At 47.1% G+C, this 27872-nt stretch overlaps 1 protein-coding gene across 10 annotated transcripts in view; it reads right to left on the reverse strand.

Annotated features, from left to right (window-relative positions):
- Window positions 1-19771, reverse strand: part of REEP2 (receptor accessory protein 2) — a 106939-nt gene extending 87168 nt beyond the window's left edge. For 9 of the 10 annotated variants that reach the window (XR_012900116.1, XR_012900117.1, XR_331957.2 and 6 more), the window contains exons 1-5: window positions 19616-19770; window positions 19070-19142; window positions 4655-4731; window positions 4074-4194; window positions 3360-3473 (exon numbers count right to left, since the gene is read on the reverse strand). Coding sequence is in view for 2 of the 10 variants with exons in the window: in XM_006121640.2 (XP_006121702.1) it covers window positions 3360-3473; window positions 4074-4194; window positions 4655-4731; window positions 19070-19142; window positions 19616-19647 (417 nt within the window). In the remaining 8 variants the exon portion in view is untranslated. Of the gene's footprint in view, window positions 1-3359; window positions 3474-4073; window positions 4195-4654; window positions 4732-19069; window positions 19143-19615 lie in introns of all 10 variants that reach the window. The other variant, XM_006121642.2, reaches the window with a different exon arrangement.
- Between the last annotated feature and the right edge of the window lie 8101 nt (window positions 19772-27872).

Consider the following 27872-nt stretch of genomic DNA (forward strand, 5'->3'; position numbering starts at 1 on the left):
CAACTCTGAGGGGGAGGCTAGTCCTCAGCCCCACCCCTTCTGCCCCAGGCCCTGCAGTGCTACTCACAAACTCTGCTCCTTCTGGGGGTGGGTTCAGCCTGTGACCACATACCAAAATTAATGAAGTGCCCCCACTAAAATTAATGCCCATCCCTGTTGTAGATAATCCCTGATATATGCCTATCTAACCTGCTCTTAAATATCTCCAGTGATGGAGATTCCATAACCACTGTAGGCAATTTATTCCAGTATTTAACCACCCTGACAGTTAGGAAGTTTTTCCTAATGTTCAACCTAAACCTCCCTTGCTGCAATTTAAGATCATTGCTTCTTGTCCTATCATGAAAGGTCAAGGAGAACAATTTTTCTCCCTTCTCCTCGTAACACCCTCTTAGGTACTTGAAAGCCACGATTATAAGTTGGGTACTTAACTGGCTGGAAAACCATTCTCAGAGAGTAGTTATTAACAGCTCATAATATGCTGGAAGGGCATAACAAGTGGGGTTCACCAGGGGTCTGTTTTGGGACTGGTTCAATTCAATATCTTCATTAATGATTTAGATATTGGCATAGGAAGTACGCTTATTACGTTTGCAGATGATACCAAGCTGCAACTGCTTTGGAGGATAGGGTCATGAGTCAAAACGATCTGGACAAACTGAAGAAATGGTCTGAGGTAAATAGGATGAAGTTTAATAAGGACAAATGCAAAGTACTCCACTTAGGAAGGAACAATCAATTTCACACACACAGAATGGGAAGTGACTGTCTAGGAAGGAGTACTGTTGAAAGGGATCTACGGGTCATAGTGGACCACAAGCTAAATGTGAGTCAACAATGTGACGCTGTTGCAAAAAAAGCAAACATGATTCTGGGATGCATTAACAGAAGTGTTGTGAGCAAAACAGGAAAAGTCATTCTTCCACTACTCAGCGCTGATTAGGCCTCAATTCGAGTATTGTGTCCAGTTCTGGGCACCACTTTTCAAGAAAGATGTAGAGAAATTGAAGAAGGCCCAGAGAAGAGCAACACGAATTATTAAAGGTCTAGAGAACATGAGCTATGAGGGAAGATGGAAAGAAATGGGCTTGTTTAGTTTAGAAAAGACCGAGGGGGGACATTATAGGGGTTTTCAAGTACCTAAAAGAGGGTATGTCTACACTAGCCCCCTAGATCGATCTAGGGAGCCTAATGAGGGCAACCGAAATTGCAAATGAAGCGCGGGATTTAAATATCCCGTGCTTGATTTGCATGTTCCCGGCTGGTTGCCATTTTAGAAATTGACTAGCCTGAAGTAACTGCCCGCTTCTACGCATGGCAGTGAAACGGGATTCTGAAATGAAGCCCTAACTTGAATTAGCTGGTATTCCTCCTGCAATGAGGTTTACCAGCTAATTCGAGTTAGGGCTTTATTTTGGAATCCCCTTTCAGTGCCACGTGTAGACGAGGGCAGTTACTTCAGGCTAGTCAATTTCTAAAATGGCGAATGGCTGGGAACATGCAAATCAGGCGTGGGATATTTAAATACCGCGCTTAGTTTGCAATTTCGGTCACCCTCATTAGCCTCCCTAGATCGATCTAAGGGGCTAGTGTAGATACACCCAGAGTGTTACAAGGAGGAGGAAGAAAAATTGTTCTCCTTGGCCTCTGAGGATAGGACAAGAAGCAATGGGCTTAAACTGCAGCAAGGGAAGTTTAGGCTGGACATTAGGAAAAACTTCCTAACTGTCAGGGTGGTTAAACACTGGAATAAATTGCCTAGGGCGGATGTGGCATCTCCATCTCTGGAGATATTTAACAGCAGGTTAGATAGACATCTATCACGGATGGTCTGGACAGTGCTTGGTCCTGCTATGAGGACAGGGGACTGGACTCGATAAATTCTCGAGGTCCATTCCAGTTCTAGTCTTCTATGATTCTATGACTATGTCCCCTCTCAGTCTTTTCTTTTCCAAACTAAACAAACCCAATTCTTTCAATCTTCCCTTAGACATCATGTTTCTAGACCTTTAATCATTTTTGTTGCTTTTCTCTGAACCTTCTCCAATTTCACTATATCTTTCCTGAAACGTGATGCCTAGAACTAGACACAATAACCCAGTTGAGGCCTAATCAGAGCGGAGTAAAGCAGAAAAATTGCTTATTGTGTCTAGCTTACAATACTCTTGTTAATACATCCCAGAATGAAGTTTCTTTTATTTTCTTTTTTTGTAGCAGCATCACACTGACTCATATTTAGCTTGTGGTCTACCATGACCCCTACATCTTTTTCTGCAGTACTCCTTCCATGTTTATTCTTCCTTAACAAATTATTTTCATCTGTATTAAGGGTGGGAAAGCGTTAAAGGTGGGCTCATTGGTTAACCTTCATGTTTACATGCAGATTCCTGGTATGCACACAAAGTCAGCTTAAAAGCTGGCTCCTCATGTGCACCTCCTCCTTACCTTACCCCCGTGCTGCTGCCTTTGTATCAGAGGCAACCTGTCTCCCTCCCTCCCCAACCCCTCGCATTTAACCATTAAACCATTGAAATTGTCAAGGATTACACGTTTACTTAAATGCATTTCAACATCCCTAACCTATATGCTTGCCAATATTTTTTTTTTTTACTATACTTTCAACCTGTTTTCCCAATACTGAAGTCAGACTTATCAGCCTATAATTGCCAGGACCTCCTCTGGAGCCCTTTTTAAAAATTAGCATCACTTTTGCTATCTCCCAGTCATTAAATCAGCTTCTGTACCTAAATGATGACAGACCTCAGCTGCTAGATCTACAATTTCACATTTGAGCTCCTTCAGAACTCTTGGATGTATATCATTAGGTCCTGATGACTTCTTATTGTTCAATTTATCAATGTGTTCCAAAACGACCTCTAAAGACACCATCGATACCTCATACATGGCTTCTGTTATCTGGAATTCTTCACAGAGACCAAATGGAAGGAGAGAGAAAATGTCCCATTCTTCACAAAAAGACTCAAAAGGAAGAGATATGCATGCACAAAAAGCCAATCAAAAGGAAGACTGTCCTGGAATAATCTTCTCTTAGCCCCTCCAAAAGCTGAAGTGTTGCATGAAAAATATACAAACTGGAGGAAGGCAGGAGAATGAAGTCAGCAGTACCTGCAATTTTCCCTCCGAGCCAACCAGGAATCAGCTAGAGGGACAGAGCAACAGGAACCAAAATAGTTTTGAAACAGTATTTGGTAAGTTTATGAATAGGATTTTATGACATTGTTTCCTACACTGCACTTGATGACCAAAGAGGTCCCTTTCAATCCTAGGTTCCTATGGAAGTTATCCTGCTGAGGGCAGACTGGTGTCTCAGTGTCTAAAGAAGTGTTCTAGTGTGTTACCTTTGCAGCTGCAGTAACTGCTGCATTGGCCGCTAAGTTTAAACCTTTCTTGCCGACTCTCATCATGGTTTCATAGCTCTTGTCACAGGCCTGGGTAATATACTCATCAATCTCCTAGGAAAGAAGTTGGGAAAGCCAATATGTAGATTCCTGATTACAAGCATGGACTACAAGCAAAATCCTCCCCATTAAAAACACAAAAACTCATCAGGCACCTTTCTCCAAAACTAATGGCTCCAGCTAATAGGCATTACTTCACTGTCATCCACATCCCTGTTATCCCTTTGCTATGGATGATTGCGTTTGTAACTTGACAAAAGTAGCAAACTATACCTGATTACATAAAATGGAGCAGAGGATAAGCTGTGCCTATCAATAATTTGAAGTTGCAACCTGCAGCGGTTACAGGTTCTAGAATGCAAGACTTCTATCTTGATTCAAACAGTGTTAACTGCTGGAGCAATCCATCCTGGAACCCATCACATTTGCAAGTCACACATCCATACTAAAGATTCTGTAATCTACTACAGATCACATTGCAATATTCCACAGGATGCAGTTTAGCCACCTAGCTTTAGAGAAGTAACACATCCTACATCTTCTATAAACAGCAGAAATATAAGCTGATGCATCAGGATTTTTATGATGGTCTAAATGGGGCAAAAGACACTTAATTTACAGGACCTGTCAACAGTCATAGCAATGGAAAAATACCTTTTCTTTATTGGAGAGTGTTGGGTGCACAAACTTTCTGTAGAGGACACTGGAGCCCTTGGTGTAAGGAGAGAGCAGCCAGATCACAAATGCAATTTTCAACTCAAAATAAAATGGAAACCTGAGAGAGAAGGAGGAGCTAGAGTCAAGCACAGGTCAGAGACAGATACAGATAGAGAGTCCAAAGTGGAGCATACATAGGATTAGCAAAACAGAAGATTCAAAAATTGAACAGAATCAACGTGGCAAGGCCAGCAATGGAACAGGGTCCTTCATGAACCTCCAGGTTGAGCATTCTTGGAGCCACTCTCGGTATGTCTACATAGACTTGGGTTTGCAGCTGTGTAGACAGTGTTTGTAGTTATGGCGCAGGCTGGAGCTTGGACTCTGAAGCCCACCAGGAATTTATGGCTGCATAAGGCAAAGTATATAAAAGTCAGAGCTAACAGCCACAGTGACTACAAGAAAAGTCTTTGGGTGGAGCAGAGGGTATTTTGCTATCCCACAGCAATTCATCCTAAAAGAGTGTCTGAGTGCTTTCCTTCCCTTCCCCATATGGCATGAACAACCAGGATACTCACCAAGATAGAACAATATCTGTCAATGTTTCTGCTGTGGTGAAGAAGGCAAACACTATCCAATACATCATCCACTTCACCTGTAAAAGGACAGCTATTTCATTAGAAACCAAAACCCACAAACACCAGGATACAACCCCAAGCCTGGGATTTCTTCCTGATCAAATGACTTATCACCTAAAGATGTTAATTTTATCTTAAGGATGAGGGTAGGTATCAGTAATTTAGGTTAGAATACATTGAATGGATATTATAATTATCCATAAAACTCAAAATAATCACAGGAAATTGTTTGTTACAAGCACCCAAATAACATTAACTCTGTTATGTAGTAATACAATGAAATAACCAAACAATTACAGCATTTTCATGTTTGTAGTCCAAAACGAAATCAAAACACTGAGTTTTTTTTTTTTTTTTTTGCCAGAGATTATGACGTTTGGATTTTCTTCTAATTTTAGTTTTAAGCCTGAGTTTCCTGGATTTGTCATTCTTAGAGAGATATACAGTATAGCAGCAATGTTGCAACTCTTACTCTAAATTATTGATAGGTACTCTAAACATTAAGTCCTTCTTTAAAGTAGTTTGAGAATTTTCATTTTCATTACAAGTTTTATAAGTAATCATTGAACAAGGAATCCATAGAAACTGCTACCATGTGATATTTCTGATGATTTGGAGTTCTTTTAAACTTTTTGGGACAAATATTCCTGTGAATCCTGACTGCTTTTCCATACACTGGAACAAAGAAACAACCACAGCCCCCCCACCACTAAAAGACTTTTAGGACCGATGATCACTTTTTGCTATTATTCATAATAAAAAAAACTATGTATTTATCAAAGACTAAATAATAAATATTTCTCCTGCATAGAAACTCACCAAAGTGTTGCCCTTTTCAAAATTATCATTATCTCCCATTGTTTCCAATAGGAGTAAAGTCAAGATGCCAGGGAAGAGGATAGCCCTCCTGGGTTGTCAGGAGGTAGAGAGAAGCACTGCAAAAAGCAGACAGATGGAGGCAGTGGTCATCTTTGCTAATGGTAATTTGTCATCTCAATGTCACTGAGAATAATGGATGATGAAATGAGGGAATTCTACATGGAATTATCTATAAGGAGGTTATGTGCTGAAGTTTAAATGTTCCCTAACTATCTTAATTTATTTCCAACTAATTAATTGATTTACAAATTCATCCTATGCTCCACAAGTGCTGTAATTTGGAAGAAAAATAAAGTACATGCTCATACATGAGAGAAAGAATCCTTGCAAATCTGAACCTTAATAATGGAGCCACCAGGGCCGGTCCTAACCAATTGGCAGCCCCAGGCGACCACCCGGCTCACCCACAGAGTTGCCAGATGGTTTAAAAAAAAAAAAACCAGACAAAAATGTGTCAAACAAAACAAAACAAAAACGCCAGGGAAAATTTGTCGGGGGGGGGGGGGGGGCGGAAAGGTTGGGGAGTAACCAGGAAAACCTGGGGGGAGGATTTGGGAGATCAGGCCAAAATGCGGTCACAGCACGCCCCTAAGACCGGCTCAGTTGGTGGCCCCTTGAAAATGGTGGCCCCGGGCGATCGCCCAGCTCGCCCACCCCTAAGATCAGCTCTGGGAGCCATAGCTGACAGACCCTTCCTTAATATACTGAATACCATTGCTTTCAATATAAAACTTTGAAGTCCCACTTATCCTTTTGTCATGTTGCAAATTGGCCATTTGATGTCCTTAGCCTTTATTTGCTAGAAGCTGGAAATGGGTGACAGGGGATGGATCACTTGATGACTGCCTCTTCTGTTCATTCCCTCTGAGGCACCTGGCATTAGTAAAGTTGCCAAGGGTCTAGTTTTCAACCAGAACAGGTCAAAACCGGATCCTAGCAGGTCCAGGGAGCACCACTGACAGGACCACTTAAACCTCAACTGGTGATGCAGAGGGGCAACAAGCTCCCTGGCCCAGATCCTGGGAAGTGGTCGATATGTCCAGCTTCTAGGCCGAAAGAGAGCCATGGAGGCTGTTCCTGATGCCTCACCCACAGGCACCATGCTGAGTGCCAGCTCTACCACTGCCTTTGGCCTGGAACCATTTTGTTTTTGTAGTTTTAAATAAATGGCAGATTTCTAACTGAAACGAATAAACAGAATTGAGTTATTCAGACCACCACTCTTTTAGGCACTGTAAAAATAATAAATCAAAAACCTTATACTATAAACGTTAAGATTGCATAATCAAACATTTACAAGTTAGAAAATACCAGATATTCGGGCAACAACAGCATTTCCTAACTTTCCAGTGCTTGACTTTCCAATAACATACTCTTTTAGCATAGAACAACGTGTCTCATGCTAGCAGTATTTACAACGTTTCGACATACTAAATATTAGAAATTACAATTTCTTAACTCAGTGTGTTGCATCCAACATGGGGGAATTCTATATGACACATCATCCTGACAGCTAAAGAACTGACAAAAGAATTAAAAATTGGTGGTAGCTTAAAAACAGGTGTTCATGACTTGATCACGTTTATTTTGTGACAAAAAACTGAAGTCTAAACCAGTAATATTTGGTGCTATAAAAAGACCCAGTTTTTCAAAGCCGAAAACAATTATGAGCCAAATCTGTTGGGTGAGAATTTAAACAAAAACTCTTATTACACAGTAACTAAGAATTCACAGAATCATAGAATTGGAAGGGACCTCATGAGGTCATCGAGTCCAGTTCCCTGCCCTCACGGCAGGACCAAGCACTGTCTAGATCAGGGCTACTCAATTTTGGAAGCTCCAGGGGTCACAACAATACTCTCAGCACATGCTGAGGGCCACAAATTAAGTGTGGTTGCATATACATGAAAATATACAGGCAGTCCCCAGGTTACGTACAAGATAGGGACTGTAGGTTTGTTCTTAAGTTGAATTTGTATGTAAGTCGGAACTGGTACATATTGTAGGGGAAACTCTAGCCAAACATTTCTCCAGAGCTCAGTTTTATTCTCCCACACCTCACTTCCATCAGTCCTTTATTCTCAAGCTGAGGTGTCTGCTGAGAAAAGCTGCTCCGTGTCTCCCTGGTCTGCTGGGTGGGGCGCTAGCTTCGCGTCTCCCTAGTCTGCTAGGGGGAAAAGCAGCTAGTGCGGGGTTGCCTCACCCCGTTTGTAAGTAGGGATCCGATGTAAGTCGGATCCATGTAACCCGGGGACTGCCTGTATACGCAAATAGCAGCTTCTTTCACACTGATGGACATGAATACAAAGATTAAGCCTCAAGCTGCGGCGCCAAACCCAAACGTGGCCAATTTAAGCCAGTCAGCATCTCTCAGACTCTGCCACAAGGCTAAGCAGCCAACACTTCCCACAATGCCCCGGCTCTCCCAGCGCCTCCACCCTGATGGCAACACACACCAACACCCTGTACACCTCTGTTCCAGCCAGCCATTCCACTTGCGTCTTTCAATGCTCATCCCACCTGGGAGATGCCTTGCCGTTATGGAGCATGTTCCCAGTGAAGGCCATGTTCAAAGGATCCCTCCTGTGGGCCCTGGGCTGAACCCCATGTAAACCCAAACCGTACTGCAGGATGCAAACAAACAGGCCGCGGACCACATGTGGCCCATGTGTTGAGCAGCCCTGGTCTAGATGATCCCTAACAGGTGTCTTTCTAACTGCTCTTAAATATCTCCAGTGAGGTAACTGTTTAAGAACATTTTACTAAATGCCCCCAAAAGCAACGAGAGGCAGTCACACTGGTTTAAAAAAAAAAAAAGACTAATTACCTAGCGAGAGGGAAAGTGAAGGCAGTTACAAAAAATAAAAATACATTAAACTGAAAAAAGTGAAGCTGACCGTCTTATTTATATTCATTATTAAGTTACTCAGCTTATGCAGTAATGATGGTTCTTTAAGATGTGTCCCCCTGTGGGTGCTCCACTCTAGGTGTTGCATCCTCATGCCAGCAATCAGGTTTTTCTCTTAGCAGCACCTTGCCACGCTGTGTGTGCACAGGGGTCACCTCATGTCACTGTGTCCATTGTCTGCATGTGTGGCATGGCCCTTCTGTTCCTTCTCTACCATGGAATCAATCATTGGACTCCAAAATAAAGGGGAGAATCGGTAGATAGTGGAGCACCCACAAAGAGACACATCTCAAAGAACCATTATTACTGAACAAGGTGAGCAACTTCATCCTCTTCTTCAAGTAGTGTCCCTGTGGGTGCTCTATATAACTATACAACAGTATCTGCATTAGGCAGTATTGGGCTTTGGAGTCATGACTGTGAAGCAGCAAGGACAACGAGGTCCACAGAAGTAGCTGGACTTGGTCCATATTACAACGCGTAGTGTTGGGTGAACGTGAGCTGAGATGACCGAGTAGCCACTCTACAAATGTCCACAAGAGGAATGTTATGGAGAAAGGCTGTAAAGACGGCCATCACCTGAGTTGTGAGCTGTGACCCTTTATGGGAGACAATTGTTGTGGAGAGCATAGCACATAGAGATGCATAATATCCATTTAGAGATACATTGTGAAGAGACCGCTGAGCCCTTGGATTGGTCAGCTATAGAAACAAAAAGTTTTGTGGAGATGCGAAAAGTCTAGTTCTATCCAAATAAAAGGCAACTGCATGCCACACATATAGGGTGTAGAGAGCAGCCTCCCTGCCCGAATTATGCGGTTTAGGAAAAAAAAAACGTGGGAAGATGTATGAGTTTGTTAATGTGAAAGATGGAGACGACCATAGGTAAACACTTGCAATGTAGTGGTAACAATCTTTTCCTTGGAAAAAATAGTATAAAGTGGTCTGCCATCAAGGCTATGATTTTTCCTACACATCTGGCAGCACATGATGACCACTGAAAACACCACTTTCATCAACACATAACAAAGGGAACGGGTAGCCAAAGGTTCAAATAGAGGTTGTGTGAGAATGTTGAGAACTTAGGATAGATCCCATGGTAGCACAGGTGAAACTTGTGAAGACCAGTGAGGAAATGCTTGGTGATGGGGTCAGCAAAGACTGAAGTGGCATCAATGAGATCGTGGAAGACAGCAATAGCTGACAAGTGAACCTTTAACAAAATGAGGTAAAGCCCAGCTTCTTTCAGGTCCAGTAAATAGTTGAGGAAAGCAGATAAGGAGGTGTTGGTGGGTTGTAGTGGTCTCTGGTGACTCCAGGCTTGAACTTAATGCCATTTTTTTTTGTATGTATATTTTGTTGAAAGGCAATGACTGTTCAATAGGACCTGTTTCACTCTGTCAGAACAGGTATGTTCATCATGTTGTAACAACGATGGAGCCATGCTTTGAGTCGGAGCGCCTGTACAGTGGGGTGGAGTATTTGGCCTGGTTTTGGAAGAGAACGTTGGGGAGCATATGAGGATTGCGTAGAGATAGGTATCGGAAGTATGGATACTATGGCTGTCTAGGCCATGACAGGGCAAAAAGAATCAATGTTGACCAATCTGCACGTATCTTGTGGATTACCCTGGGAATCAGAGGGATGGATGGAAAGGCATAGAGAAGTGGGGCTGTCTATGGAAGGAGGAAAGCACCCCTCAGTGACTCCCTTTCGAATCCTACTCTGGAACAGAAGTAGGGGTATTTGTGATTGGTTCAGTTCGCAAAGAGATTTCTAAGAGGATATCCTCATTTGGACAATATGTGGGGAAGAACCCTTGGATTGATCTCTCATTCATGTTGTTCAGAGAAGTGACAGCTGAGGGTATCTGTCATGATGTTCTGATTGCTCATTAGGCAAGTAGATGTGGGGGCTATGTGGTTCATTATGCACTAGTTCCAGAGTTTGATCTCCTCTTTGCACAGTGAGCGTGAGGGGGCCCCACCCTAATGATTGATATAAAACATGCACGCCTTATTGTCCGTGGAGATGTGAATGGCTTTGTTGTGGCTCATTGGGAGAAAGTGGTGGGAAGCATTGCGCACTGCTCACAGCGAGGATATTGATATGAAGTTGGGCTTCTCTCAGAGCTCATTTACCCTGAATTGTGTGATGAAGCAAGTGCGTCCCCCCAGCCTGTGAGGGAGACATTGGTGGTGATCACACAAGATGGGCTGTGTTGTTGAAAGGGAATGCCGTTTAGTAGTGTGAGAAGCTATGTCCACCAATGAAGGGAGGGGAGGATGAGTGGAAGAAGTGCCACTCATTTGTTTAAACTGTGTTGGGTGGGTGTATACATTGTTGCCAGCTAGCCTTGGAGGCATCACGTTTAGTCTCAAGAATTGCACCACTTAAGTGGCGGCTGCCATGTAGCCTAAGATTTGAAGGCATGTGTAAATGAGCTGTGGAGAACTAAGTTGATGAGATCAGAGGGTGATGAAACAATGGTGAGGTAGTATGGCCCTGGCTCAGGTGGAATCTAATATGGCTCCTCTGAAAGCTATCAACTCCAGGGACTACAATGTGGATTTTTGGAGGTTTATCAATAGTCCAATGCATGAAAAGGTCTCGTGTAATAGTGAGCATGGGAAGAATCTGTTGTTGGGAAGTACCCTTGATTAAAGTGTCATCCAGATATGGAAAAATTATCACACCTCATCGTCCAAGATGGGCATTGACGACTGCAAACGTCCTGGAGAAGATGAGGCGCTGCGGAGGTGACAAGGGATAGTACTTGATATTGGTAATGATTGGTACCAACCTTGAATCTAAGGAACTGTCTGAGTGAGAGAGGAATTGTTATATGAAAATAGATGTCTTGAAGGTCGAGGGTTGAGAACCAGTCTACCTCATCCAGTGCTGGTATTATAGTTCCTAGTGTGACCATCTTGAACCTGTGATTCTGGATAAACTTGTTTAGCTTTCTGAGGTCTAGAATAGGCTTCCGTCCTCCCATTTTCTGCTGTGTGATGAAGTACTTTGAATAAAACCCTTTTGTGTGGTATATCTGAGGAACTGGTTCTACTGCACCTAGGTAGAGGTTCTGTACCTCCAGTTTAATAGGTGCTCATGGGAAGGGTCCCCGAAGAGAGATGGGAAAAGATGAGAGTAGGCAGTTTAGAGGAGGGAATAACATATCCGGATCTGATTATCTCTAGGATGCACTATTCCTATGTAACATGAGCCCACTGGTGGTAGAAAAGGCATAGGCCAGTGGTCCCCAACCTTTACAGCCTGCCGGGCGCCAGGGGGCGTGGCCGTTCACCTGCCGGGCGCCAGGGGGTGTGGCCGTTCACCTGCCGGGCGCCAGGGGGTGGGTGGCCTCCCCCCATAGCCACGCTCCCGGGGCCAGCCCCCCCCTGCAAGCGCCGCGCGCCGGCGCCCTCTCCTCCCCCAAGTGCTGCATGCCTGGGCCGGCATTCTCCCGCCACGCACCGCGCGCCGGCACCCCTCGCAGGCGCCACGCGCCCGGGGCCGGCGCTCCTCCTAAGCGCCGTGCGCCCGGGGCCGGCGCCCCCCCCTCCAAGCGCCGCACGCCTGGGGCACGAACGGCCAATTCACGGCGCTCCCGGGCCGGCACTTACTATGCGCCCGGGCCGGCTCCGGCACAGCGCATGTGCCACGTGCCCAGGGCCAGGCCAGCCCCGAGCACTTGGCGGGCGCACAAAAATGGCCCCGCGGGTGCCATGGCGCCCGCAGGCACCGTGTTGGGGACCACTGGCATAGGCAATGTCCAAAAAGGTAGCTGGAAGGAGATGTTCCTAAGGAGAAGTTGCTCAGGCCCTTGACCACACCTTAAGAAATTGGGATTTTATAAAAGGTGGTTGCAGTGCTGTGGATTGTGCATGCTGAACGCATCTCTTCCTGGGGCAATGTTTAGACCTATGATCAAAAGGTCAGTGGTGGGGCTGTTGGAAATAGGGATGTAATAGTGTAGCTGATTAACTGATAAGGAAAAGTTTATAGGTTAATGCTATAGACTACATGCATTTCCCCACCACCACCACCACCTGCCAATAAATTGTTTAGCAGGCTGGCTAGCAACCTGGCTCAGTCTTGGCTTGTGCCGGGTCCGGCACGTACCTCCACTGTGGTTCTGCATTTAAAGTTTATTAAGAGCCATGCGGACAGGCAGCCTGGCTCAGTTCTGGGTCTGGGAGCTCAACCCTCCCCCCGGACAACAAAACGGGGCAACAGGCAGCTGGTCCGTGAGGGGAGCTGGTTTTTAAACTGGCTCCCCTCACGAACCAGCTCCTGCCTGGCACTGATACAGAGGCAGCAGTGTGGAGTGGCAGGGGGTTCCTCGAGAGTGGGGCCAGAGTGCACTGGCTGCCAGCCCCACCCCCCGGGGACTACAGAATAGTCGAGTAGCCAACAAGAATTCATGAGGTTAATCAACTATTCAATTAATCAATATATAATGTCCCTAGTTGGAGGGGCATATCCCAGAGCCTTACGGGATATAATACCTCCTCTTATTAAGTATGGATATGAGTCAACAGTGTGCCCTTGTAGCCAAGAAGACTAATAGCATATTAGGGAGCATTAGGAGGAGCATTGCCAACAGATCTAGAGAAGTTATTATTCCTCTTTATTCGGCACTGGTGAGACCACATCTGGAGTACTGCGTCCAGTTCTGTGCCCCCATTATAGAAAGGATGTGGACGCACTGGAGAGGGTCCAGTGGAGGGTGACCAAAATTATTAGGGGGCTGGAGCACACAACCTACAAGAGACTGAGTGATTTGGGCTTATTTAGTCAGCAGAAGAGAAGAGTGAGGGTGGATTTGATAGAAGCCTTCAACTTCCTGACAGGAGGTTCCACAGAGAATGGAGAGGGGCTGTTCTCAATAGTGACAGATGGCAGAACAAGGAGCAATGGCCTCAAGTTACAGTGGGGAAGGTCTAGGTTGGATATTAGGAAAAACTATTTCAGTAGGAAGATAGTGAAGTACTGGAATGGATTACCTAAGGAGGTGGTGGAATCTCCATCCCTACAGGTTTTTAGGTCCCAGCTTGGCAAAGCCCTGGCTGGGATGGTTTAGTTAGAGTTGGTTGGACTTGATGATCTCCTGAGGTCTTTTCCAGCGCTAAGATTCTATGATAGAGGAGTATACGGGGCCAAAGTACAAAAAGTAGTTCAGGAACCCTTCATCGAATGGAGAACCTCATCCGTTTTTGCTGTCAATAGATACGCCGTATTAAAAGGAAAGTCCTCCACTCTGGTCTGTAGTTCTTTTGGGATGCCAGAAAGTGTGATGTCTCTCAATGGTAGTGGCAGTTGTTCTGGCTGCTGTATCTGCAACATCCATAGCAGCCTGTAAAGCAGAACAGGCAACTGACTGACCCTCCTGGATGATTGCTTGCAACTGAGGGTATTTTTGCTTTGGGAGATCATTAAGGAATTCCTGCAATTTTGAGTGACTGGAGTGCTCATAATTAGGAAGTAATGCAGAGTAGTTAGAAATCCAGTACTGTAAAGTGGCAGATGAATAAACCTTTCATCCAAAAAGGTCAAGGTGTTTGTGGTCCTTATCTTGGGAAGTGCTTCTGTATTGGGGTGGTTTTGAACAGTGGTGGACCACAGCAATCACTAATAAGTTGGATTGGGGGTAGGAAAAAAGGAAGTCCTATGCCTTTGGCAGGTACAAAATATTTTCTGTCCGCCCTTCTGTTGGTAAGCGGAAGAGAAGTTCAAGTTTTCCATATTATTTCTGATGGTTCTATTATGGCTTCATCAATGGGAAGGGCTATTTTTGTGGATGAGGAAGTCTGCATCATTTGGAGTAATTTGTGTTGTTTCTCTTGTAATGTAACATCCTGAGCATTTGCAACTTGTTTAAAAAGTTCTTGAAATTGTTTCAGGTTGTCTGCTGTAGTTGAAGATGATGAGATGAAGGGTTCGGGTTAGGGTCTCATTGGGGGAAGGTGATGGCTTGAGGGGCTTGTCCATATCAGACTGAGCTAAGTCATCCTCCTCCATTGGCTCTTCTTCCGCAGTCACTGAAACAATATTAGCCATATACGTTGGTGGTGATCAGATTGCAGACTGGGCTGGTGTGGAGGGTGCCATATGCTGCTGTTGGTATTGAGCCCATAGATCCCAAGTGGACCATTATGGCGGATAGGGAGGAGGTGGGTAGGGCCATGGGTGATTAAACCATTGCTATTGAAGCATCTGTTGAGTAATTTTGGTATTACTGACAGCCAGGAGGATGCTGGAGAGGAGTATTTTGATGAAAATCTGCTCTTCTGTCCAGTGTTACTTCAGCACCTGGGGAGGATGGTGTGTGAGAGTGAGAGGTGTTAGCACTGTGCTGGGATGGACTGTCAGCACCGAGAATAGGAGAGCATGGTACCGAATCACTCTGGGTATCCAAGACAGTCAACATTTGTGTCAGTGTTGACTGGAGCCAAGGGTCGGCTTTCTTATGTGCAGTCCTGTCCACCAGTTCCAACGTGGACTGGTGCTTAGGCGTCAGTGCGTGTTATGATGTAGGAGCATTATAAGATGGTGTTGAGGGAAGTGGCATGTGTGGATATTTTGCTTTCAGTGCTGGATAGGTGGTTGGTACTGCCAGTGCTGAGGAGGCCAATTTATCTTTCAACTCCAAGCCTGCAAACTTCGGCAGTGCCACTTTGTGGGTGTTGGCGGTGCCAGCAGTGGGATGGTGCCGTCGAATAGCCAGTTCTGGATGAGGTCTGCACTTCAGGCAACAACTGAACCAGAGAAGCCATGAACTTGTGGAATTCCCAAGACGGGGATAACAAGGCATAAGATCAGCCATACTGGATCAGACCAAAGGTCCATCTAGCCCAGTATTCTGTCTTCCAACAGTGGTTCCAGAGGGAATGACCAGAACAGAGAATCATTAAGTGATCCCACTCCTGTCGCCCATTCCCAGCTTCTGATAAACGGAAGGTAGAGACACCATTCCTACCATCCTGGCTAATAGCCATTGATGGACCTATCCTCCATGAATTTATCTAGCTCTTTTTTAAACCCTGTTAAATCCTGACCTTCACAACATCCTCTGGCAAAAGGAACTACAAGTGAAAGTGGCATTGTTTCTGCCTATTTTTTTGGAACCAGGGACCTTTTGTGTGTTAGACAAATGTGATAATCACTACACTATAGGAACCACTCAAAGGCTCTCTCCCTAGAAGCTAAAAGTTCTGTGAGTGTGGGCTTTCGAGGCACTGAAGCAGACATTGTGCCCAGGTGGAGAGAGTTCTCCAACAAGATATTTTAAGTCTAATCTCCCTGTCCTGTTTGGCTCTAGCCATTATGTTCAGACAATGCTAGCATTTCTGAGAAATGTAGCCCTCACCAGACATCTCACATAGGAGGAATGCATATCAGAGACAGGCATAGGATCTCTGCAGGAATCACATTTTTTAAAGGTCAAGCCTGGCATAGTAGAAAAGCCTGGTAACACTGAAGAGGAAAAAAAAGGGGGGGGGGGCAAGCTGAGGCAAAATGAGGGTAGAAATGTACTGGGAAGAGGTTAAAAGAAGCTAATAAGTCAAAATAATGTCTTTGCAGAAAGAAGAGTCGCACTGCTGCAGTGCTGTCTTCTGCAGAGGATGGTAGAGAAGGAACTAAGAGGACACACCGTGTATGCAGCCAACTGACACAATGCGGCCACTGCACGTGCATGGCGTGGCAAGGCATTGCTAAGGGAAAAATCTCCTATCGCTGGTGCGAGGACACGCCAATACCTGGAGCGGAGCACTTGTAGGGACACCACTTGAAGGAGAAACTAGAAATTGTAGAAAACTGATAAGGACACAACAAATTATATGATCAGAAGAAGGACTTTAAAGACTCTTATTTATATTGGCAACAAAAAAAAAAATCTTTAAAATGGTATTGGTTCCTTATTAGATGGAAGTTAGTTACCATAAGGGAGACAGACAACTGTTTGTACCCAAAGAGTATTTATCCAGGATTTGCTGTCAGACTGAGAAAACATATTAATGCAGAGTTCCAAATCGGTCTGTCCTACATGAAGTAATATTTAATATTACTAAATTTGTGTTTAGAACAGGATGATGGAGTGGAATTATCTTAGCCGCAGGCCATTGCATATAATAAAGAAGAAAGGGAGAGTATGTGGATAAAATCTGCAGATGACACCAAGCTGGGAAGGGTACCAAACCTATTGAAAGGACAGGATTTGAATTCAAAATATCTTAAACTGGAAAACTATGTCTGAAATCTTTTTAATTTCATCTTCAGATAAGCACAAAGTACCATACTTAGGAAAGAAAAACAAAATGCACAAACGTAGAATATTTTTTAATTCGTTTAATGTGTATCATATTAATTCTGCATTGTTCCACCAACAGTCATTTCTCAAACAGCTCTGTAGCACTTGCTCCAAGTACTAGAACCACAAGCTGCACCAGATGTCGATTCTAACACACCAGTGTTGTTGCTTCTCTTAGAGGCAACCACAAAGCACACAACAAAGAGTAAGGGGGACTATACTCCAACCAAATATCAGCCAGATATCACCTCTCCCCCAGAGGTATCCTGAAATGGCAGGAGCATTGTGCTTCCAATCAGGAGACTCGTTGCTTGTGTGACAGTGGTTAGGCCTGTGGAGCTTCCCACACAATGGGCAGAAGCCAGAAGAGTGGGGAGACTAAAGAGAAATAAATCCTGAACAGAAGCTGGAGAAAATCCATTGTGACAGAATCCTCTTGTTCAAGACAAGAAAGGGAGGGGAAAGCATCTCATCTCTTTGGACATTGAAATTCTTTCAAATTATACCATCTTTACATCATCTCACCTGCCAAACTAGATTTAGGATTTGAAACCTGTTACCAAATTATCCTCTTTCCATGACACTATTGCCTTTTGTTCCAAATCTGTCAACGGGCAGGGTAATATGTTAGCCTACAACTTGGACAAAAGGGTCCCACATAATTTAAGTATCTGAACAACTAAATTGTCAACACTGGAGCAGCTCATCGTTCTTAAAAAGATATTATTCCAAGATGTCTGTCTGTCTGCAAAAAATTAGTGTCACATCCGTGTATAAGAGTACATGCTGGTTTCCTTCAGAGCCAGAACTTGATGGGTTTTTAGTAAGCAAATCTGAAACACTACATCTTAATACAGAGGCAAGCAAAATATGGCCCACAGACTGGATTCAGCCCACCAAATATTTGGATCCTGCCCACTACTGTAAATTGGGTCCCTCAGGCAGGCTCCTTGGCTGCTTTAATCCCATATGCTACTCAAAGTGGCCAGCTGCTGGGACCAGCATGTGTCTCAGCACAGCGTACACCCCTTGGGAAGAAGGGGCTCTCCGTGCCTTGCTCCAGCACCATCACTGCAGACTCCCATTAGCCGATACCAAACAATGAAAGCTGCAGGTACAGTGCTTACGGGCACGAGAATCATGTGGAGACCCACTGCCCATACACACACGTCCATAGCAGTCAGCCACTTTGAAGAGGGGCCATGGCAGCTAGGGAGCCTGCCCAAGGGTCCCACAGGGCCACTGGCTGGGAGACCTATCGTAAGGCACCTACCGTCAGTGCGTTCTGGCCAGAGCCTGCATCTGGCAGCCCACCCTCTTCTGCACCTGAATCCCCTGCTTCAGGTCACAACCATCTGTGCTCCCTTTCGCATACCTGCCCTGGGTCAGAATTCTCTCTTGCACCTATACCCCTCCCAGACCTTGCACCCACCTCCTGCATCCCCAATCCTCTGCCCAGGACACAACCCCTTCCTGAATCCAAACTCCCTCCCAGAACCCACACCTGTACTCCTGCACCCCATCCCTTACCAAGAGCTCCCTCCTGTATACAAATTCCATATTGGATTTCCCACTTACCAAAGTCTTGGAATGGCCCCTCCCCCCAAAAAACTATTGCCCACTCCTGCATCAATAATGAGCACCTCCAGAGCCACATGTTCAAGTGCTCATCAATCATCACTTCAGCCTGATTTTCAGAAGAGTTCTATTTCCCTACAGGTACCCAAACAGACCAGATTTTCTAGCTTCCTCCGTTGCCAAAAGTTCCCCTTGTAACACTTGTAACCCAAATGCCTAAAGAGCTCAACACTGAATGTGCTCAAGAGCTTCTGAAAACCTATCCCTTTAGTCTTATGTTTAAATGGGAGCTGAGCTCCTTTGAAAACCTGGCCCCATCTGTTTGAGCAGAATTCTCTTGGAAATGCTGGCTATAATACTTTACCAGACAACAAATCACTTTCACAGGCTTGCGAGGCTGGCATTCTTATTTTACAATGCAGAGGAGCAAAGTCAGAGGAAGTCAGTATCTGAACATACTCCATCTACACACCTAGCCTTGTGGGGCAGGTCTCTAGCTTATTACACCACCTTGAGTGACAGGAAATACACTTTGTCTCATACAGAGATGAAAAAGGAAGTTGGTGTCAGGAGGGGGAAGATGTTGGGGGTATGGTATTCTTGAAGACAGAATGAGAGTCACGCTGGTCGGGGAGAGGGGTGTCAATGGAAATACAACATGATGATTCACACTTACATATTCTTTTACGTTTTTTGTCTTCACCGCCTTGTAAGAGGAATATGCAGGGTATAAAGTGCCGAATATTAGCCTGGAATAAAATACAGCCCGTGAGATCTATTCAGCACTCTTGTCCACTTGATGTTCCCCCTTTCCTGGTTCTCCACACCACATCTTCATTTTGCTTGACAACCCCCACTCCTTTGAGCTCGGGAATAAGATTCAGGCACTGACACCAAACCACTGGCAGCTAGGGGGGGTGATTACACCACTATCAAATTCACATTTCAAGGTGATTCGCCTCAAGACTATTCCGAAATTTACACCAGCAAATGTCGCTGCGCTTCATACAGTGGCAGAGGCCCGAGCGCTCCAGCCGCCACTGCTGACAACCAGCAGCCGGGTGACCTATAGAGCTCGATCGGCTGCCCCATCCCTGCCCGCGGGGGGGTTACAGGCTGCTCCGAATAGCCCCAGCGAGCCCTGCCCCACCGGCTCCGGGCTGCGGGAGCCTCCCCACCCCACCGCCCGACTCCGCACTTCTTGCGGCGCCCCCGCACTCACACCACGAGCCGGGAGATGATCCACGAAACCATGGCGGAGCCGGGCGGCTCGGGCTCCGCGGCAGCGAAAGATCCTTAAAGAACAGGCTCCTGCAGCAAGGATGCCCCGCCCCAGGCTCTTAAAGGGGAGGCCGGCCGTGTCGGAGGGAAACGGGAGCCAGAGCATCAGCCAGAGCAACGTCTCCTCAGCGCGAACCTTGCGCAGCTCGGTATGTCTCCGCCCCCCCCCTCAGCGCGCCCCCGCGCGCCGAGCCCCACGGCCCCCTCGCCCCCCTCAGCGCGCCGAGCCTCACGGCCCCCTCGCCCCCCTCAGCGCGCCGAGCCCCACGGCCCCCTCGCCCCCTCAGCGCGCCGAGCCCCACGGCCCCCTCGCCCCCCTGAGCGCGCCGAGCCCCACGGCCCCCTCGCCCCCCTCAGCGCGCCGAGCCCTACGGCCCCCTCGCCCCCCTCGCCCCACGGCCCCCTCGCCCCCCTCAGCGCGCCGAGCCCCACGGCCCCCTCGCCCCCCTCAGCGCGCCGAGCCCCACGGCCCCCTCGCCCCCCTGAGCGCGCCGAGCCCCACGGCCCCCTCGCCCCCCCTCAGCGCGCCGAGCCTCACGGCCCCCTCGCCCCCCCTCAGCGCGCCGAGCCCCACGGCCCCCTCGCCCCCCTCAGCGCGCCGAGCCCCACGGCCCCCTCGCCCCCCTTAGCGCGCCGAGCCCCACGGCCCCCTCGCCCCCCTGAGCGCGCCGAGCCCCACGGCCCCCTGAGCGCGCCGAGCCCCACGGCCCCCTCGCCCCCCCTCAGCGTGCCGAGCCCCACGGCCCCCTCGCCCCCCCTCAGCGCGCCGAGCCCCACGGCCCCCTCGCCCCCTGAGCGCGCAGAGCCCCACGGCCCCCTCGCCCCCCCTCAACGCGCCGAGCCCCACGGCCCCCTCAGCGCGCCGAGCCCCACGGCCCCCTCGCCCCCCCGAGTGCGCCGAGCCCCACGGCCCCCTCGCCCCCCTCAGCGTGCCGAGCCCCACGGCCCCCTCGCCCCCCCTCAGCGTGCCGAGCCCCACGGCCCCCTCGCCCCCCTGAGCGCGCCGAGCCCCACGGCCCCCTCGCCCCCTGAGCGCGCAGAGCCCCACGGCCCCCTCGCCCCCCCTCAACGCGCCGAGCCCCACGGCCCCCTCAGCGCGCCGAGCCCCACGGCCCCCTCGCCCCCCCGAGTGCGCCGAGCCCCACGGCCCCCTCGCCCCCCTCAGCGTGCCGAGCCCCACGGCCCCCTCGCCCCCCCTCAGCGTGCCGAGCCCCACGGCCCCCTCGCCCCCCCTCAGCGCGCCGAGCCCCACGGCCCTCTCTGCCCCCCTCAGCGCGCCGAGCCCCACGGCCCTCTCTGCCCCCCTCAGCGCGCCGAGCCCCACGGCCCTCTCTGCCCTCCTCCAGCGCGCCGAGCCCCACGGCCCTCTCTGCCCTCCTCCAGCGCGCCGAGCCCCACGGCCCTCTCTGCCCCCCTCAGCGCGCCGATCCCCACGGCCCTCTCTGCCCCCCTCAGCGCGCTGCCACACAGCGCTGACCTGTATCCCTCCTTGTGTCACTAGGGTGCCCCACTGAACGCCCTCCGCCATGCAGCCACACAGCGCTCCTTGTAGCCCCTCGTCCCATGTCACTGCCCCTCAGTATCCTCCCAGCCCTCTCACGCTGGAGGGCAATGTGGCGGAGTAGTACACGCTAGCTGCGGAGGCCGTGTGGGGCAGCATGCAAGTGGTTGTTCAGGGAGGTGCTGTGTGGTTACCTGAGGAGAGAGGTAGCTCTCCCCCCACGTGACCATACAGCGCTTGACTATACATCTCCCCCCCACACACACCCCTCACTGCACAACACTGTGCTAAGTGCACCCCTTTCTGCACTACCACATAGCAGGCAGCTGTAATCTCCATATCTCTCCTCTTCCACAGTGCACCACCATACCCCCCATGCTACCACACAGCGCCCTAATGTACCTCCCTCTCCCATGTCGCCACATAGTGCCTCACCATACTTCCCCTCACAGCACCCTAGTACCCATCTGCAGTACCACACAGTGCTCCTTCAACCCCCCTGTGCCATCACACACCATATCTCCAGTACTCTGTGCCGTCACACAGCGCCACCCATACCATACCCCTCTCCCTGTGTCACTACACAGCAAAAGTACCCCCCATTCTTCCCTCTGTAATGCCACACAGTGCACTGCTGCATCCCCTCCACCATCACCACACAGCAAACACTCCCTGTACTTTGTCACCACAGTGTCTCATCACTCTCCTGCCTTGCACCACCATACAGGACCTGCCATACTCCCCCAATGCATGTTGCCACACAGTGCTCCCCTTAATGACCCTTTCACATATTGCTGTGCACCGGCCCAATGACCCCCTGCTCTGCACTGCCACGCAGCAACCTGACAACCCACTGCTGTAACACTATGCCCCTCTACTCCAGCCGCATCATCATAAAGCACCCATGTGCCACCGCACTTCATCTCCTACTGCCCCCACACAGCACTCCTCCAGCATCCTCCTTTCATTGCCCCACAGCTCCATCTCCCCTCTCCACATACCACAACAGCACCCCCAGTATTCCCTCCACGCTGACCCCGTACCTCCAGTACTATACCCCTCCCAGTGTCACCACATAGCATTACCCATACATCCTCTCTACTCTGGGGATATAAGGCACTCGTCAACTATTTGATAAGCAAATGCTTAGATTAGATATTCAGAAAAACTATTTCACTAGGAGGGTGGTGAAGTACTGGAATGGGTTACCTAGGGACATGGTGGAATCTCCATCCATAGAGGTTTTTAAGTCCTGGCTTGACAAAGCCCTGGCTGAGATGATCTAGCTAGGGATGTTCTCGCTTTGGGCAGGGGGCTGGACTCAACCTCCTGAGGTCTCGTCTAGCCCTGTGATTCTGTGACACCATCACACTGCACCCCCTGTACCTCCAATAGTAAACCCACTCCCCATGTCACCAAAGTGCTCCCCATACACCTCCGTGCCACCGCACAACACCTCTTTAGAACCATACCTCTCCCCACATCACCATACAACGCCCCTCTCCTGCCCATCATGCAGCACACTAGATATGGGACTCTGGTTTGTGCTACCACACAGCACCCCTTATGGTATTGTACTCCTCTCTGCAGCCCTCATACAGTGCTCCTTCCCTCCTCTGGTTATACCTATATCACTCCACCACACAGTGCCCCATTTCCTTTCCAAGATATTTCCCACATAGCTCTCTGGGCTTCCCTCCCCATATCACTCCATGCTGTCACAGCACCCCCACTCCAACTACCCTCCACATCACTGCAATGCCTTTTCCTTCAGATAACTCTCTCTGTTACCACACAGTGCCTACTCCCTTGTAGTCTCCCCCTTACCTGAACCACTACACAGCGCTTCAAGATACCATACAGCAACCACCTGTATACTTCCATGTTACCACAGAGTGCTCCCAATATCCCATATGCACACTACTACACAGCACTCCTTCCCCTCTCCAGGATACTGCCTAGATGTATACATTTACCTGTAGTAAAATGCATATTAGTTGCTTGCACTCAGTTTACTAAGCAATCCAGATCACTCTGTGTTAATGATCTATCCTCTTAATTATTTACCATTCCCCCAAATTTTGTTATCTGCAAAATGTATCACTGATTATTTTAATTTTTTTCCAAGTCCTTGATAAGGATCTACTACAAATCACCAGATCAAAAGCAGGAGGTGGATGATGCATTTTGAAAACAATAGAAATATCACAAGACCTGGTAGTTATAGGAGACTAACTACCCAGACACCTGTGGTAAAGGTAATACAGCAAACCACAATAAGGTTTTGTAATTTATTCAGGACACTTTGTTTCAGAAAGTGAAAAAAAAATAACTAGGGTACAGCCATGTTTGACACGATTCTGACCAACTGAACAAATGGTTGTAAATCTGTACATAGAATGCAATATGTATGAAAGTGATCATGAAATGATACATTTCATGATTCTAAGACAAGAAAGGGTAAGAGCAGCAGAATAAGGACAAGGAGTTGATAGTAATTAATATACAATAAATAAGTTAGAAATTGTACACAATTGATAAGGACATGAAGAAAAGATCTATGGCTAGCAGAGTTTAAAGACAATACTTTGGAATAAACAGACAGCTCTCGAGATTCCATGTATTCACAGGGGTCTCCTGTCCCATTCTGGGGAGGGGACAGTCCTCATGGAAAACTCACCATGGTTCCTGGCCCCCACGGTGAGTTTCCTGCGGCAAGTTCAGGAGCTACAAGAAGCCATGGCTTCCGGTATTTGCAAACTTTGCCATTTGCAGTGGTGCCAGGAACACACCCACCACAAATAGCAAGGTCTTCCTAAATTAAGAACAAAAAGAACCCTGACAATGGTATTGATCTGTTAATAGATGGAAATGGTAAAATTATCAAGAATACAGAGAAGGCAGAATTCACTGAAGATTTCTGTTCTATATTTTTGGGGGAAAAGGTGTGGGAAACAGGATATAGTATCATCATATGGTAGTAACATCTTCCATTCCACTATTATCTCTGAGGATGTTCAATACAAGCTATTTAAGTTAGACATGTTTTAATCACCTAGTTCTGATAAATTGCATTCAAGAATTTTTTTAAAAGCAGGTTGAGATCACTAGTATTGATTTTTCAGGAAGTCCTTTAGCACCAAGGAAGTTCCAGAAGACTACAGAAAAACTAAATGTGCCACTTTTAAAAAAGGGTTAACAACATTACCTGGGGAATTACAGGTCTGTCAGTCTGAGACCAATTCTGGAAAAGATAATTAAGTGGTTGCTATGGAAGAATTAGGAGGGTAACATAGTTAATGCAAATCAGCATTCATTTATGGAAAATACATCCTATCACATGAACTTTATTTTTTTGGTTGTGATAAAAGGTAATAGTGCTGGGCTTGTCTCTACAGTGGCATGATTCTACGCAAAAGCAACTGCTTTGTGCAAAAACATGCTGCCTGTCTACACTGGCGGGGAGTTCTTGCGCAAGAACACTAACGTTCTAATGTGTGAAATCAGTGCTTCTTGCGCAAGAAATATGATGCTCCCACTCAGGAATAAGCCCTCTTGCGCAACTGTTCTTGCACAAGAGGTCAGTGTAGACAGGCAACATGAATTTCTTGCGCAAGAAAGCCTGATGGCTAAAATGGCCATCAGAGCTTTCTTGCACAAGAGAGTGTCTGCACTGGCACTGATGCTTTTGCGCAAAAGCACATGCCTGTGTAGACGCTCTCTTGTGCAAATACTTTAATGCAAAAACTCTTGCGTTAAAAGTATTTGCGCAAAATCTTGCCAATGTAGATGTAGCCCTGGTGTAAAATACTTAAAAAATACTGTACATACTTTTTATATATTTCCAGTGTTTTAATCAGGGGTTCTCAAACTGGAGGTCAGGAGCCGCACAAATCTAGGTGACTGGGCAAAAAAATGGAAAATGAATTTTAATGTTGATAAATGCAAAGTAATGCATATTAGAAAACATAGCGGACTAAAATAGCTATTGCCACCCAAGGGGGAGATCTTGGAGCCATTATGAATAGTTCTCTGAAAACATCCACTCAATGTGCAGCAGCCGTCAAAAAAGCAAACTATGTTAGGAATCATTAAGAAAAGGATAGAGAGTAATCATAGAACATTTGAACTGTAATGGACCTCTGCCCTCATGATGGGACCAACCACAGTCTAAATCATCCCTGATACATGTGTCTCTAACAGGCTCTTAAATATCTCCAGTGATGGAGATTCCACAACCTCCCTAGGTAATTTATTCCAGTGTTTAACCACCTTGACACTTAGAAAGTTTTTCCTAATGTCCAACCTAAATCTCCCTTGCTGCAGTTTAAGCCCATTGCTTCTTCTCCTATCCTCAGAGGCTAAGGAAAACAATTTCTCCTCTTCCTCCCTGTGACACCCTTTTAGATACCTATCACATTTCCTCTGTCTTCTCTTTTCCAAACTAAACAAGCCCAATTCCTTCAGCCTTGCCTCATAGCTCATGTTTTCTAGACCTTTAATAATTTTTGTTGCTCTTCTCTGGATCTTCTCCAATTTCTCTACGTCTTTCTTGAAATATGGTATCCAGAACTGGACACAGTACTCCAATTGAGGCCTAATCAGTGCAGAGCCAAAGTATTACGTCTTGTTCACAACACTTTTCTTAATGCATTCCAGAATCATGTTTGCTTTTTTTGCAACAGTGTCACATTGTTGGCTCATATTTAGCTTGTGGTTCACTATGGCCTGTAGATCCCTTTCTGCAGTAAAGTAATTCCTCATTTAACACTATAGATATGTTTCAGAAAATGATCGTGTTAAGTGAAAATGTGTTATGCGGGGTCAATATTCCCATTGAAAATAATGGAAAAGTTGGGGGTTGCGTTTCAAGTGGTAGTGTCTGTTGGGACTGGGACATAAGGTTGGGGGAGAAAGGAGACTGGGTTACACCAGGGAGTGGAGGTGTTTTGCTCTGGGGAAGGGAAGGGGAGGAGAGGGGAGGGAGATTGGGTTGGGAGTATGCCCCTGTGACAGGTCGGCCGGGACCCGCATTGCGTCCGGTGAGGAGTCGCCGGGGAACGGCATGGTGAGTGGCAAACCCTCCACTGCTTTGCAGGGAGGTGGGGGAAGCCCTTCGCAGACACCGGGAACTGGCCGGCTGGGGAAATCGTGTTACTCCGGGAATGGTCGTGTAATTCAAAAAAATGTTCCCTAAAAAAAATTGTTCTATCGCGAAAACGGGTTAAGCGGGCACGTGTTAAATGAGGAGTTACTGTACTCCTTCCTAGACAGTCACTTCCCATTCTGTGTGTGTGTGATACTGATGGTTCCTTCCTAAGTGGAGTACTTTGCATTTGTGCTTATTAAACTTCATCCTATTTACTTCAGACCATTTCTCCAGATCATTTTGAATTATGACCCTATCCTATCAGACACAGAATATCTTATTGCCTCTGTATAAATCCATGGTATGCCCGCATCCTGAATACTGCATACAGACATGGTCACGACATCGCAAAAAGATCAGGGGTTTGGAACAGCTGCCATATGAGGAGCAATTAATAACTAGAACTTCAGCTTAGAAAAGAGGAAACTAAGGAGGAATATGATAGAGGTCTATAAAATCATGACTGGTGTGGAAAAATTGAGTAAGGAAAATTTGTTCCCATTATTTAAGAACCAGGGGGTCACCAAATGAAATTAATAGGTAGTAGGTTAAATGAGGACTACGTCAAAGTTGTACAGAGTGGCTTATCCTGACTGGTAAGGTGGGTCCATTCAAACAAAATGTATTTTCATGTCCATTTCACTCTAGGTCTGCATGTGCCCAACATGCGTGGCTAAAGATTTTTGCCCTAGTACAGCGTTTCCCAACCTATGGGTTGGGACCCAAATATGGGTCACTATTACATTTCAAAAGGGTCGCCAGGTGTCTCCCCAGCTGGCTCTTAAGGAGCCATTCACACTTTTGAATTGCCATGGGTCACCAAGTCTTCCTGAATTGTCAAAATGGGTCCCCATCCGGAAAAGGTTGGGAACCACTGCCCTAGAAGTACCTGTATGGCTGGCTGTGACATGCTCTGGTGCTGTGGTATATCATGTTCCAACAGTCCATGCCCTCATTTCCTTTTTGCCAACATCTCTGACAGAGTGGCAGATTCCCTCTAAGCTGCATGGCAGCACAGCTTCACAGGTGATTCATCAGCTCCACCCAGTCAGTCAGTTCCATGCAGGGAGCCCTGAGCCTCTGACTGGGCGGGGCTGATTAATCACTTGTGAAATTGTGCTGCCTATCAGCTTAGAGGGAAAACTGCAGAGGGGCAGTAAGGTGGGTAATGGAATGGACATGAGCAATACATCTAGAAGAACAGTTACAAATAGCAGGTAACTTTTTTCTTCTTTGTGTACTTGCTCCTGATTCAATTCTAAATGACTCACAAGCAGAGTCAATGGAGGTGAACTCAAGAGTTCACAGTCATGCAGCTTGCAGTACAGCTCTGCCAAAGCCAGCGTCATCTCAAACCTGCTGGGTCCAAATGTGTCAAGCAACATGAGCATATGGGTGGATGACTAGGTGGCAGCTCAACAAATTTCTTGGATTGGCCTGTGTGCTAGAAAGGTCACCAATGATGCCTGTACTCTAATGGAATGACCTAGGGTTTAGGGAATGACCTAGTGATATTAGCTAGCATGTAATCGAACAGTCATATAACTG

Source organism: Pelodiscus sinensis, unplaced genomic scaffold (genome assembly GCF_049634645.1).
Source record: "Pelodiscus sinensis isolate JC-2024 unplaced genomic scaffold, ASM4963464v1 ctg55, whole genome shotgun sequence".
NCBI classification, from domain to species: Eukaryota; Metazoa; Chordata; order Testudines; family Trionychidae; genus Pelodiscus; species Pelodiscus sinensis.